At 42.0% G+C, this 15,502-nt stretch overlaps 1 protein-coding gene across 2 annotated transcripts; it reads right to left on the bottom strand.

Annotated features, from left to right (window-relative positions):
* Nucleotides 1-1,195: 1,195 nt before the first annotated feature.
* agpat9l (1-acylglycerol-3-phosphate O-acyltransferase 9, like) lies at nucleotides 1,196-14,246 on the bottom strand. Of its 2 annotated transcripts, none has more exons than XM_014161799.2 (14): nucleotides 14,160-14,246; nucleotides 12,138-12,313; nucleotides 11,374-11,440; nucleotides 9,396-9,544; nucleotides 8,933-9,078; nucleotides 8,420-8,494; nucleotides 8,193-8,282; nucleotides 7,942-8,035; nucleotides 7,612-7,727; nucleotides 7,184-7,239; nucleotides 4,473-4,558; nucleotides 4,200-4,328; nucleotides 4,040-4,119; nucleotides 1,196-1,817 (listed from the first exon to the last, which is right to left on the bottom strand). In XM_014161799.2, the coding sequence occupies exons 2-14, from the start codon at nucleotides 12,279-12,281 to the stop codon at nucleotides 1,703-1,705; spliced, it is 1,347 nt and encodes a 448-aa protein (XP_014017274.1). In that variant the 5' UTR covers nucleotides 12,282-12,313; nucleotides 14,160-14,246; the 3' UTR covers nucleotides 1,196-1,702. The 2 variants fall into 2 exon arrangements, with proteins under 2 accessions (XP_014017274.1, XP_014017275.1); XM_014161800.2 differs by having other exon boundaries at nucleotides 12,138-12,310; nucleotides 14,160-14,229.
* Nucleotides 14,247-15,502: the final 1,256 nt, after the last annotated feature.

The raw sequence follows: 15,502 nt of genomic DNA, 5'->3' as shown, positions 1-15,502 counted from the left end.
CATTGGCCACAGATAAAATGACGTCAAATCATGTTATATGTACAGTAGCTTTTGATTGGACTGATCATGTCAACGTCATACTTTCACAATCTTAGCTAGTAGTCATCATCATGAATCACGTCAACAATCTACTGGCAAATCCTTTTAAATCCTTGTCATAGGAAGAGAAATAATGAAAATAAATTATAGATAAAACGTATCGGTGCTCATCGGCCATCCAACACAAGTTGGAAATCGCAAATTCAATGAGTGGTTTGGAAGGAATCAGTTACAGTGGTGTGTGGTCCCAAATCTAGGATTAAGGGGTTCTTCCCTTGTTTAAAATGATAAAATTCAACATTGGCCATGCTGAAGCATGATTTGTGCCGCGCTCAAAACAACTTTTAACTCGGAGGACCGCCGCGCCACCTTCCTGTTCAAGTGAGCACAGCACAACGTGAGTCCAAAAATGTTTTGTATGCAGCTTCATAAATGATGTAATATGCCAGGGAGATATTTCCCCTCTTAACTTTGCCTACAACCTGTTTTAGAGAAATGAATCATTGAATATTGTATTATTTACGGTTCTAAGTTGGTGTACAGGGAAAAAGCCCATGTGTAAGAACAGCCCATGTTCTGAATTCTGTCGCTGTATGTTTTGAAAGTGCTAAACAAATAGTTATATTGACTAACGTTACATCTGTCCTAGCTCGCTCATTGTCTTAATCGAGAATACGGATTGCCTCCTATCCGCTTGTCGTCCCCTTATGCCATAGTTAGTACATCTCAACTGTCATTAGAAACCAGATTTGTTTAAGCAAGTCAGCCATGTTTTTTAAAAGGCAGTAAAAGAGGCTGAATGAACTGTTTCGCTTCCAGAAAAGGCTCCGCTGATAGCCAGGTGTATCAGTGGTAAGATGTTGGGACAGCTTTATGTAAGCCCTAACAGTTTGTGGGCACCGTTTGAGTACAATTAATGTATTGTTTCGTGGCTTGCTGGAATGCATTCCACTTTTCATATTTTTTTGCCCCACCAAGATTTACATGCTAAAATCGCACTGCCGTGATATCAAATCTTTGTACCGGTATATGATGCAAAACTAGTCACAGTACTGTCTATAAAACATTTAAAATCATCAATTGACAGTGTTTTACTGTTTCTGACTACCTTGTTCTAGTAGCTGAGCTTGTTAATAAACACACCACTAAAAGAGGGAACAGCTGTACACTAATGTTTATTTTCAAACGATTAGCAGCATTGATCGATCTACTGGGCTCAACATACAGGAAGAAATAAAAAACGGAAAAAACATTCGGACAAAAAACAGCCAAAACTTTGACATTCAGAACTTTGGGATTAAACAACAACAAAAAGTTATACGGTCGTAAAAGGACTATTTGCAAGGTTATTCATTTATTCAAATGCCAAACACAGAATTTCAGTCATTTTCTAGCAGAACAATAAAGAGCTATTCCAATCGGACTTGCAGTTCATCTCCTTTACAGTTCCATTGCACTAGTGTTGACACAGTCTTTCCATTGTAATGCCATTGGCTTATCAGTTATCATACAGTCTGCAAGACACTGTAAATGTTACATCACTGAATGGTCCATCCACACGATGGCAGTCTAGTCCGTGGTCATCAGTATTAGTCAGTCAGTCATCAGGCGGGAATGGCCATCTCCTGTCCATACTCCCCCTTACATGTGGTAGTGGAGGGTGTCAGTCACTGTGACTGCTGTTGTCCTCCTCACTCCCAACCACCATGCTGCTGTACATCTTCTGCTGCTCCTCTTTAAACATATCCTTCACCTTGGCTCTCTTCAGGCCCCCATCCCTACACAGGAACAAACACACGTAAGAAACATTTACATTTGTAATTTAGCAGACACTTATACATTTCATACTTTGCCCCCGTGGGGATCGAACCCACAACTCTGGCGTTGCAAGCGCCATGCTCTACCAACTGAGCCACATGGGACCCATGTTCTTCAAGAATGTATGTTTTCTAAGAAACAAACGTGTCTGTGCTTTTTTTGTTTCACCTTTATTTTAGCAAGGAGACCCAATGAGACCAAGGTCTCTTTTACAGGGGAGCCCTGCATATTTATTTTTTATTTAACTAGGCAAGTCAGTTAAGAACAAATTCTTATTTACAATGACGGCCTACACCGGCCAAACCCGGACGACGCTGGGCCAATTGTGCTCTGTCCTATGAGACTCCCAATCACGGCCGATTGTGATACAGCCTGGATTTGAACCAGGGTGTCTGTGGTGATGCCTCAAGCACTGAGATGCAGTGCCTTACACCACTGCGCCACTCAGGAGCATATACACAATTTACAAATAAAACATACAGTGGGGGAAAAAAGTATTTGATCCCCTGCTGATTTTGTACGTTTGCCCACTGACAAAGAAAGGATCAGTCTATAACTTTAATGGTAGGTTTATTTGAACAGTGAGAGACAGAATAACAACAAAAATATCCAGAAAAACATGTCAAAAATGTTAAATTGATTTGCATTTTAATGAGGGAAATAAGTTTTTGACCCCCTCCCAATCAGAAAGATTTCTGGCTCCCAGGTGTCTTTTATACAGGTAACGAGCTGAGATCAGGAGCACGCTCTTAACCACAGTTTGTTACCTGTAAAAAAGACACCTGTCCACAGAAGCAATCAATCAATCAATCAGATTCCAAACTCTCCACCATGGCCAAGACCAAAGAGCTCTCCAATGATGTCAGGGACAAGATTGTAGACCTACACAAGGCTGGAATGGGCTACAAGACCATCGCCAAGCAGCTTGGTGAGAAGGTGACAACATTTGGTGCGATTATTCGCAAATGGAAGAAACACAAAAGAACTGTCAATATCTCTTGGCCTGGGGCTCCATGCAAGATCTTACCTCGTGGAGTTGCAATGATCATGAGAACGGTGAGGAATCAGCCCAGAACTACACTGGAGGATCTTGTCAATGATTTCAAGGCAGCTGGGACCATAGTCACCAAGAAAACAATTGGTAACACACTACGCCTTGAAGGACAGAAATCCTGCAGCGCCCGCAAGGTCCCCCTGCTCAAGAATACATATACATGCCCACCTGAAGTTTGCCAATGAACAGCTGAATGACTCAGAGGACAACTGGTGAAAGTGTTGTGGTCAGATGAGACCAAAATTGAGCTTTTTGACATCAACTCAACTCGCCGTGTTTGGAGGAGGAGGAATGCTGCCTATGACCCCAAGAACACCATCTCCACCGTCAAACATGGACGGGGCCATGTACCGTCAAATCTTGGGTGACAACCTCCTTCCCTCAGCCAGGGCATTGAAAATGGGTCGTGGATGGGTATTCCAGCATGACAATGACCCAAAACACACGGCCAAGGCAACAAAGGAGTGGCTCAAGAAGAAGCACATTAAGGTCCTGGAGTGGCCTAGCCAGTCTCCAGACCTTAATCCCATAGAAAATCTGTGGAGGGAGCTGAAGGTTCGAGTTGCCAAACTTCAGCCTCGAAACCTTAATGACTTGGAGAAGATCTGCAAAGAGGAGTGGGACAAAATCCCTCCTGAGATGTGTGCAAACCTGGTGGCCAACTACAAGAAACGTCTGACCTCTGTGATTGCCAACAAGGGTTTTGCCACCAAGTACTAAGTCATGTTTTGCAGAGGGGTCAAATATTTATTTCCCTCATTAAAATGCAAATCAATTTATAACATTTTTGACATGCGTTTTTCTGGATTTTTTGTTGTTGTTATTCTGTCTCTCACTGTTCAAATAAACCTACTATTAAAATTTATAGACTGATCATTTCTTTATCAGTGGGCAAACGTACAAAATCAGCAGGGGATCAAATACTTTTTCCCCCCCCACTGTAATACACATTTACAAGATGACAAAACACACTCAAGAGAAACAATCCCATTCCTCAGCAAAGACATCCCCAATGCCTAGGTCAAAGACAGTCCAGTACAAGGCAGTTAGGCTGTCAAATGTTTATTCCTAGGCTCTAGTGCAAGTGAATTATCAGAAAATCCTTATAGGACGGAAGGATATTCTTACCAGGACAAGTCCACTAGTCCCCCCCGATGTGCGATGGCAGACTTAACTCTGTTGGCAAACTGGACAGCATCCTCCCCTTCCTGTGAAAAGAGGAAATAGATCAGTGGCACTTGGTGCATGGCTGGCAGGTTGTGTGTGTGTGTGTGTGTTGTATACACACCTGTTGGGTCATGGCTGGCAGGTACCAGACATTGCAGACTATAGCCCAGCTGGTCATCATCCTCAGCAGGTAGCTCACCATGTTGTACTTGGCACTGTTCCAGAACGCATCCCCAAACTGAGGGTCATACTGCAGGAGGGAGATGGTCCCACAGTTGACAGAACACCTCTTCAAAGATGTGCTGACATTTTCATGCAACTTTCCCAATGCCATCTTTGCGTGATTTAAGGAAAAGTCAACTACTGAACAGAAGCAGTGATATTGATGCCTCACCTTTATGGCTACTGGATATATTGTTCCTCCAATTTCAAAACTTCCCTTTTTGAACATCATGACAGATGTGTTGTTGATACAGGTCCCTGAGGACACCAGAAATATGGACTGGAGATAAGCCACAAACACACAGTATAAAGATAGAGATCCTATGATAACAACAATGCTCTCCAAAATGACAGAAAAGGGTGAAAGCTGCAAGGCCCTGAATATCAGATATATATATGAATATATAGATATGATATGATATATATATATATACACACGTGACTTGCATATACTGTATACAGCAGTGGTTCCCAAACTTTTTATAGTCCCGTACTCCTTCAAACATTCAACCTCCAGCTGTGTACCCCCTCTAGCACCAGGGTCAGCACACTCTCAAATGTTGTATTTTTGCCATCACTATAAGTCTGCCACACACACACACACACACTATACAATACATTTATTAAACATAAGAATCAGTGTGAGTTGTCACAACCCAGCTTGTGGGAAGTTTCAAAGAGCTCTTATAGGACCAGGGCACAAATAATATAATAATAATCAATAATTCTGCTCTTTATTTAGCCCTCATATAAAACCTTATTTGTTCAGCAAAAAATGGTGAATAACTCACCACAGGTTAATGAGAAGGGTGTGCTTGAAATTATGCACATAACTCTGCAATGTTGAGTTGTTTTGGAGAGAGTCTCAGTCTTAAGTCATTTTCCACACACAGTCTGTGCCTGTATTTAGTTTTCATGCTAGCGAGGGCCGAGAATCCACCCTCACATAGGTACATGTCTTAACAGCGCAAGTTTCCAAGGCAAGAAACTGAGCGTAGTATCCAGAAATCTGGCAGTGGCTTCTGATTAAATTCAATTTCCACAGGCTCTCTTTTTAAGATATCGGTAAGTGGACTAGAGGCAGGGCATGAAAGGGATAAAGAATCCAGTGGTGTGTGTCGTCTGTTTCAGGAAAGTACCTGTGTAATTGCGCACCCAGCTCACTCAGGTGCTTCGCTATAGCACATTTGACATTGTCCGTAAGCTTGAATTCATTTGCACACAAAAAATCATACAATGATGGAAAGACCTGTGTCGTCCTTGTTAATGCAGACAGAGAAGAGCTCCAACTTCTTAATCATAGCCTCAATTTTGTCCCGCACATTGAATATAGTTGCGGAGAGTCCCTGTAATCCTAGATTCAGATCATTCAGGCGAGAAAAAACCTCACCCAGATAGGCCAGTTGTGTGAGAAACTCGTCATCATGCAAGCGGTCAGACAAGTGAAAATTATGGTCAGTAAAGAAAACTTTAAGCTCGTCTCTCAATTTAAAAAAATGTGTCAATACTTTGCCCCTTGATAACCAGCGCATTTCAGTATGTTGTAAAAGCGTTACATGCTCACTGCCCATATCATTGTATAATGCAGAAAATACAGGGGCCTTGCTTTAACAAAGTTAACCATTTTCACTGTAGTGTCCAAACCGTCTTTCAAGCTGTCAGGTATTCCCTTGGCAGCAAGAGCCTCTCGGTGGATGCTGCAGTGTACCCAAGTGGCGTCAGGAGCAACTGCTTGCCCGTGCGTTACCACTCCACTATGTCTCCCTGTCATGGCTTTTGCGCCATCAGTACAGATACCAACATATCTTGACCACCAAAGTCCATTTGATGTCACAAAGCTGTCCAGTACTTAAAAAATATCCTCTCATGTTGTCCTGGTTTCCAGAAGAGGTCTTCCTTAATTTACCCCCCATAAACGTAACGGACATATACCAGGTGTGCCAGGCCCGCCACGTCGGTTGACTCATCCAGCTGAAACGCATAGTAATTGTTTCAAAACATCTCCTGCCATGTCACTGATGCGTCGTGAAACAGTCGTTTTTTTTGGCATTTTCCCCCAGCATTGTCCCAGCCATATCAGAGGCAGTAGGAAGAATTAAGTCCTCCACAATGGTATGGGGCTTGCCTGTCTTAGCCACTCGGTAGCTCACCATATAAGACGCTTCTAGCCCCTTCTTATTAATGGTATCTGTTGCTTTTATACATGTATTACTACTCAAACGTCTTTATTTTTGCTAAAAAAAACTCCTGTGGCTTATTTTTCAAATTGTCATTTTTCATTTCTAAATGTCTGCGCAAGAGTGAAGGTTTCCAGCGAGAGAGTAATGGTTAATGTGATTTTATGTTAATTATTTGACTAGGCTACCTGTATTTGACATTGTGTTGTTCTTTCGCTGATCACTAGATGGTTTAAATGTATTTTTGGCAGTGAAACGAGGCTACTCAGGTGAGAAAAAAAATAACTCACCCAAATGTATAGCCCTGTTGGAAAATAAAAATGTACTGTTTGAAAATGTGAAGAAAATGATTTCAGTTTGGGAATATCTGGTATACAGCATATGTATATTTGTAGGTGTAGGATCAGCTTACCCTACCTAACCAAGGCACTGGCTTAAATCAGTGTCTAAGGGCAACTTAATGCTAATCCATTTGGGCCAATGTAGCACTTACCGGTCACACTTTATTCAGATAGTCCGGATTTTCCATCTGTAGATGCTCTACAGATAGTTTGTTAGCATGACCATCTGTTGATAAGCAACTGCTTGCTAGGGTTAGGGGTAGAATAAGGGTGAGGGTTAAGTTTAGGGTTAAGGTTAGAGCTAGGGTTAGTAGATTGTAGAGCATCTACAGATGGACTGACTATCCAAATCAAATGGAACCCACCTTCTGGAAAGATCAATATAGGAAGCTTTGTGTTGTCATTCACGTGATCCGTCAACCTGCAAACATTAATAACAGTTAGAAAATCTAACCTTATATCTGGGAGGAGTATGAACATAGCTCCAACTGGAACTATAATGTATGTCCATATCAGAAAATGTCAGTGTTAAATTATATCCCTAATTGTCAATGGCAATGAATTGTGACTAATACATTTGTGCATGAATGTGCTGGTTTGGTTTTACTGACAAGCACTTATAAAGCAGAGAACATACTGTAAGTAAGCTGTCTGGCAGGAGTATGTTATCTGGATGAGGAAATATGATGAGATATGACTGATTATTTGTCTGTAGCCATTTTCAATGGGCATGTCCTTGCTTGTCTGAACATTGTAGGTAGAGATAGGAATAACAGTGAACAGGTAAGTTCACCTCTTGGCCACCAGGTGGCGATCTTTCATATCAGCTCTCTCAAACCAGATGTGAGGACAGGACCTGGCCATGGCCCTCTGCAGCACTCCCATCAGACCACCATGTGACTGGCCCACCTAAAACACATCAGATCAAATCCCATCTAAAGTCCTCAGAATTCCTTTCACAGACAATTCATCTGATTAGGATTAAAGAAGTATAAAGTAGTACATTTCCTGATAAATGTAAAGTACACAAACGTAGAAAAGCAGTCAATTGAGTGTCAATCAACAAATTTCACACAGGTCAGCCATTTCAAGCGAGGCTTAATGTCAGCTTTATTTCACATACCATGGCGTAACACCCGTCGTTGCAGAGAATTACGATATCAATCGGGGAGGTGTGATTGGCCACACAGATTCCTCCTTTTCTGGGTCTGTTTTCTCTGTAAAACAAGATAGAGACCACACACACACGTTAAAGTAAAAAAAAAAAATCTCTGCACACATCATGAGGACCAACAGTAAGGTCACTTGGGGACAGGATGGTGCGTAATAGCCTGCTGAATAGAGATGTGTGAGAGGGGAGGTCAGTTAACTGACTTGTTATAGTAGTGGATGGTGCAGGAGAGGCCTCGGGCACAGATCCTGTAGCACATCACATGGACCCAATCGCTCAGCCAGGACTTCAGCCTACAGAACACAGACGGACACACATGGACACACAAGATGCTACTTTAAAGATGACTAAAATACAATTACGAGAGGAATGTCTCAGTCTTTAAAACAATCCTGTGTGAACTTATAGATTCAAAGCTGTGTAAGTGTACCTCCAGTTAGGGAGGAATCCTACAGCAGTGGTTCCTATCACCAGCCAGGTCAGGCCTATAGATGCCAGCGTGATCCTGAAAGAAAACATTCTCACTCAGGAACATACATGACACTACAACACATTATGCTGGTCATGAGCCAACACTCCACACCACAGGAGGTTGGTGGCACCTTAATTGGGGAGGACAGGCTCGTAGTAATGACTGGAGCGGAATGGTAACTAATACACCAAACACGTGGCTTCCAGGTGTTTGATGCCATTCGCGCTGTTCCGGACATTATTATGAGCCGTTTTCCCCTCAGCACCAACCTGTGCTCCACACTTTATTGATATCTGTGGTTGTGCATCCTGTCTATTCAGCCACTAGCTGGATAATTTGTGGTAAGCACTGCATTTAATATTACTGGTGCATGGTATGTATGTTTGGTTCAGGGATGTGAACTGTAGGAGAAGTGAGGCCTTACTACAGGGGAACAGTGATTATGAATGATTTCACACGCCCAGGTGTTACCTGAGTGGAGCCAAGATGCAGTAGCGTATGAACACGCCCAGCCCCCAGACCATAGTCAGTTTGAGGCTGATGTACTGGAAGTCATTGTTGGTCCGAGTTAGCAGGTTCCACGACACCAGCTCCTCTGATGAAAACCGCTGGGTCACCTTGAAATCAGAAGAACAACATTACAAATAATGTAGACCTACCTGTACAGAAAGAAAGTCTGGACTTTGAATAGATGTTGTACTGTTTTTCCCAATCCTGAATCAACCCCTGGCCCTAAACACTTCCTGATGCCCCTTCGTTGACATGAAAGGACTGGATGTGTGCAGTAGAGGCAATAAATAGGAAACTCATCTTAGCCTACCAGAGGGTTAGGCATTACTGTATGGCTCAGATCTATCAGGGTCCATCATGGAATATCTAGCATTAGGGGTACATTTGGAATTAGGCATCAATCTTATTCTAGTTGTGATCTCACCTCATCCTCTACGATGTCCTCGATGCCTCGTCTGTAGAAGTAGAAACAGTCACTGAGTGTGAAGTCCCCTCCCACTGGTGGTTTGGGGCGACTGCGCCTCAACTCCCCCAGAGCCTCCTCCATAGAACCATCATCCCTCTGGATGAGGCCTGGAAATCCACACACAAAGATATCACCTAGTCAACCCTATATCATTTTCAGATGTGATCATATCGTACCGCTATCTGTAGTTGATAAACATGAATTAGTTTTATATTTTACCATCAATACAGACAGCATTCACAGAGTCACAAACAAAGAGCTTCAAAGTCCAATAAGTTTATTCATTTTGAGTGACAAATATGTCAAACGACCATGGACATGTTAGGAGCTGTCGAGGAAGGAAATGAGTCACAGAACTGCAACACATTTAAGAGAGTGTCACCAACTAACTCACACTGTTGCTCCATATTGAGAAATAGAGATATCTTGGGCTGATAGCCGAGTGGAAGAATCGCCAACCACAACCCTAATCGTGACCCTAAACAGGTTAAATCACCAATACCATTTTCCTAAAGAATCCATAAGAAATGACAGGCCATCAAACATAGTAAACGGACCTTTGTGTGTCTGTCATCTCGAGGTAATCACAGGTCTAGGATCAGATTACCCCACCACAAAGTGTATCCCTTCCTCCTAGAGGTCTGAAGGCAGTGAAATCAGCTGAGGAGACTCAATCTGATGACGCACGAGGCAAAGTTCAGGAGAGAGACAGAGTGACTGACTTTATGCTGAATTCAATCAATCCTGCTAAAGCAATGTTTATGCTGTGACCCATTTGTTTTCTTTGAAAACTACAACCAGCATATACAGTAAGGGGAGTACAATACAGAAACCATCCTGTGAGTTTATATCTAACAAATTAAAAGAGCATCTTAATGTGCTGTGCTAGCTAGTGAACACAGCACTGTGAGTTTGATTGAATTTCCCCCTGACAAACCTATAAGACTGCTGATTGTGAAATGATTGCGTCAGTGGATAGATAGGCAGCCAGCACAGAGCCACATCATTCAGCACAGAACATTGGAAATGCTCACGATCACAGTCTGCTAATTAACAGACTGCTCCGAGCCTTCTCCACTGCAAGCCCCTGCCAAGCACTATAACAAATAAATCAGGTTTACACCGTCTCTAGGTTCTCAGTGGTATAATTAAGCAATAAGGCCAGAGGGGGTCCGGTATATGGCCAATATACCACGGCTAAGGGCTGTTCTTATGTGTGATGCAACGCAGAGTGCCTGGATACAGCCCTTAGCCGTGGTATATTGGTCATATACCACAAACCCCAGAGGAGCCTTGTTGCTTTTATAAAAGTGGTTACCAACGTAATTAGAGCAGTAAAAATGTAAGTATTGTCATACTGTCAGCCAATCATCATTCAGGACTTGAACCACCCAGTTTATCATTTCATATAGGTTACCCCATCCCATCTAACATGCCTTGAGCTCATTGAAAATATCTATATTATAAATGCAACCTATTTCAACCATTGACAGCTGACTGAAATCAGTCCTGACATGATATTTTCAATGCACTCAGCAGAAGAAAACCTGTTTAACTACTATGGTACACTAACATACAGGATTTGTTCTAAGGCACTTTACATGCAAATTAGCTTCTGAACACAGCAGATAAACAACAGTGGCTTTGGGAACCAGTGTTGTTGAGAGAGAGGAGAAACAGAATGAACAGAAACATACTGTATATGTTTCTTTATGAGTTTCTCAAGGGCAAAGGGAGTGACTGAAAACGTTGAGGTTTCTCTTTCCCACACATTGGCCAGACTTGTAAGCCTAAAATATCAACGATGCAACTTTAGGGAATCCCCACAATAATTTCCTTATCAGAGACCAGCGAGTAAATAAATCTCTCTATCCATTCATCCATCCTGTCAATCGATCAAGCAAATTAATCCAATGAGCTCTGCTCATTGACTCACCGTTGGATGAGGAGGATTCGATTATATGCTGCTCTTTGTTGACTGTCTGGATCCTCAACGTGGCCCACTGGAGAACAGGAGAGATGAGAAACATCTTTAGCCTTTGACATCTCACCCCATGACCCACAGCAGGACAGGAGAGAAAGGACATACACATATTCACCCCTGAACTCTCACTCCAGATAAGCCCCTGGACAGTGTTTGAAAGGTTATTATTTACATTTTTTCCAGGAGGCCACAAGGTTACAGGATGTTCAGATGGAAAAGTGCAGTGTAGAGAACATACGTGCTTTTCTGTCAAAAATCATGTCAGTTCTATACATTTATTGCGATTCAATGTTCCAAACATATTGCTCACCATATGTCTGCTGCAGAGGGACAAGAGCCATGAGAAAACGAGTTTTGATCAGTCATGGAAACAAAAGTGCTGAAAACAAATTGGCTCCATATTTAAGAAGATGAGAACATGCTATGAAGGGAAATTACTGGAGTTTTAGTGCAGGTACAGCCCACCAGCTCAGAATAATATTGCGATATGAAACTGTATCGATTTTTTTCTCCCTCACTAATGTTGTAGTATAAATACATACATTAAGGACACAAGTCTTATATTTAGGACATGATGAATAGATAACATTTAAGACAACTATAGACACATGAAGCTGTACCCCTCACGTTGTCTGAGTAATGCAGTTTACCAGATTTTCCCATTTTATTGTAACCCCCCCTCCCCTCCCCCCTACTTCTGAACAGAGGCAGTTTACCTCAAGGGTTTTGACCAAGATCTTCATGTATGTCTCAGAGATGCCCAGGGAGAAGCCAAACATGGCAGGCACCATGAGAAGAGCCACAATGAGGTAGACCCACACCTTCAGCCCTGCCAGGACCACCACCCAGAAATCCTCCATCGCTACAGACCACTCTACAGTATGTCACCCTGCTGAAACAACAAGAGGAGATTGATAGCAGAAATAGCATAGCAAGCTTATGTGTAGGCTATGGGAGATAGGGACATAAACACACACATTGAACCAACATTGAAGGGTGTCAGAATAGCCTCTCTGTATGTAAGTGTACTATAGCCAAGTCTGCCATGAAGCCTGGACTTTTATGGCACAGAAGCTCAGGGTGTTGCTGGTTCAATATCTGACAGTACTACCTCAATTGCTACAGTTAAAGATATAGCTCACCCAAATTACATATTGGTTTCCTTACCGTGTAAGCAGTCTATGGACAAGGTGAGACAGCAAATTAATTCCATGCTTTGATCAATGCTACGATGCTTTACATATGACATGTGAAAAATGCTAATATCGGTGATATTGACTTGCATTGGATTTGTTCCACAAATTCCTTAAAGAAAGAAAATGTATCAGACAGTGGCCAGGTAAACAAAACCAAAGCATGTATGTCTGTCATACCATTTCCATAGACTGCTTACAGGGTAAGGAAAAGATTTTGATAATTTTGTTATTTGGGTGAACTATCCCTTTAACTATAGGCTAGAGAGGGTGGAAAATGATAATGCTCAGATTTTAGGACATACATAGAACATGGCTACACATCAGGTAAGTGTGTGACTATGTAAAGCAGAATGAAACAAATATATGAATAACATAGAATGTGTAATCTATTAGATCAAAAACACAAAGGGAGTTGAAGTAGGCCTACTACACTGAACTAAAAAATAAATGCAACATGTAAAGTGTTGGTCCTATGTTTCATGAAGTGAAATCAAAGATTCCAAGAATGTTCCATACGCACAAAAAGCTTCTCTCAAATGTTGCGCACAAATTTGTTTACAATCCCTGTTAGTGAGCATTTCTCCTTTGCCAAGATAATCCATCCACCTGACAGGTGTGGCATATCAAGAAGCAGATGAAATAGCATGATCATTACACAGGTGCACCTTGTGATGGGTACAATAAAGGCCACTCTAAAATGTGCAGTTTTGTCACACAACAATGCCACAGATGTCTCAAGTTGAGGGAGCGCGCAATTGGCATGCTGACTGCAGGAATGTCCCCCAGAGCTGTTGCCAGTGAATTAAATGTTCATTTCTCTACCATAAACTACCGCCAACCCCAGGACATCCACATCCGGCTTTTTCACCTGCGGGATCGCCGGAGACCAGCCACTCGGACAGCTGATGAAACTGAGGAGTATTTCTGTCTGTAATAAAGCCCTTTTGTAGGAAAAAACTAATTCTGATTGGCTGGACCTGGTTCCCCAGGGGGTGGGCCTATGCTCTCCCAGGCCCACCCATGGCTGCGCACCTGCCCAGTCATGTGAAATCCATAGATTAGGGCATAATAAATGTATTTAAATTGACTGATTTCCTTATATGAACTGTAACAGTAAAATCGTTGTCACATGTTGCGTTTATATTTTTGTTCAGTGTAATAATAGGCTAACGTAGACCTACTAATATTGGGCTAAGTAGGACTACTATCAACAAATCCAAGGCGCATGTCTGAAATGACAAGTTCAAACGCGACAGAAAGAAGCCCAACATTTAATTATAGGCTAATACAAATCTATCTAGGCTGACGATCGTAAACTCCATTTAAAATAAACTTCAATTTGAGATTGCGCAACATATACGCTCGTCACGAAAAACCTCAACCGGAGACACTCAATTCATTTCAACATCAATAGCCAATTATAAACAGAGTAGGCTATTGGACACAAATAAACCAAATCGCTTGACAAAAAACTGTCAGCAAATTGGCCGGACAATTACAAAGTTTGGTTCCCGATATTCAGCCTGGCGTGGTAGATCTTACCTGTCAAACTCCAGTCCATGTTACCATGCCCTTCCCTATTGTAGAACTCATACGACTATGTGTGAAGCTAACCACAATAGGTATTAGCCACAATAGTGGAATTTGCGGTTCGCTTTCAAAATAAAAGTCCATAATTGAAACTGATCCAAACGGCAACAAATAGGGGAATAATTCCATATTTGGATTAGATAATGCTAAACAAGGTTGAAATGTTGTTACATAACTTAATAATAAATACAATAATGTATTTATTTGACAATAAACAGTAAACAAACTGTTCAGATCCCACTGTGGCTGTAATAGACTGCATACTTGCATTGGGGGCACAGGCATTGTACAGCCTTAACTATAGAGCAGTGGTGGCTGGCGGGAGGAGCTATAGGAGGACGAGCTCATTGTAATGGCTGGAGTGGAATTAATGAATGATATCAAACACATCAAACACATGGAAATCACATTAGACTCCACTCATAAATTCCTTTCCAGCCATTACAAGGAGCCCATCCTCCTAGAGCTCCTCCCACCAGCCTCCACTGCTATAGAGTGTGCACCCATGAAATGTAGAGTTTACGCAAATATTATCATCATAGCTCTTATTGCAGGACTCTGAAACCACTGTGAAATGAGCCACAGCTCACCAGTCAAGCTATTTTATTTTAATAATTATTTTAATTTAACCTTTATTTAACTAGGCAAGTCACTTAAGAACAATTTCTTATTTACAATCATGGCCTGCCAAAAGGCCACACAACACACCACTACATAAAGAGAGTGTAAGACAACAACATAACCAAGGCAGCAACACATGACAGCACAGCATGGTACAAACATTATTGGGCACAGCGCAAAGGGCAAGAAGGTAGAGACAACAATACATCACACAAAGCAGCCACAACTGTCAGTAAGTGTCTTTGAATGAAGAGATTGAGATAAAACAGTCCAGTTTGAGTGTTTGTTGCAACTCGTTCCAGTCGCTAGCTGCAGCGAACTGAAAAGAGGAGCGACCCAGGGATGTGTGCGCTTTGGGGACCTATAACAGAATGTGACTGGCAACTTTTGCTATTGTGCGTATTGAACATTAATATAGGACTGTAAAGCCTAACCTATGGAGTGTGCACCCATGGAGTGGGCTATCAGTCTACCTAGTGACACCCACAGAACACAACTACGTAGTTTGCACCAATATGAGCGTCATACCTCTTATCTTGTTGCAGGACAAACACTGTGAAATGAGCCACATTAGCTTATCTATTGTGCGTATTGAACATTAATATTGGACTGTATAGCCTTATCTATGGAGTGTGCACCCATGAAATGGGTAGCCTACTCAGTGACAACCACAA

The sequence above is a fragment of the Salmo salar genome, chromosome 20, assembly GCF_965601325.2.
Source record: "Salmo salar chromosome 20, fSalSal1, whole genome shotgun sequence".
Taxonomy (NCBI): domain Eukaryota; kingdom Metazoa; phylum Chordata; class Actinopteri; order Salmoniformes; family Salmonidae; genus Salmo; species Salmo salar.
Note: the sequence above shows the minus strand (reverse complement) of the source record. Positions and strands in the feature narration are given on the sequence as shown.

Coding starts and splice junctions, on each gene's coding strand:
- agpat9l (XM_014161799.2), bottom strand. CDS start 12,281: ATGGAGGATTTCTGGGTGGTGGTCCTGGCAGGGCTGAAGGTGTGGGTC. Junction 9,545..11,373: donor CGAATCCTCCTCATCCAACG/GTGAGTCAATGA, acceptor GTGGATTTCCAG/GCCTCATCCAGAGGGATGAT. Junction 7,240..7,611: donor CGCCACCTGGTGGCCAAGAG/GTGAACTTACCT, acceptor TAATGTTTGCAG/GTTGACGGATCACGTGAATG.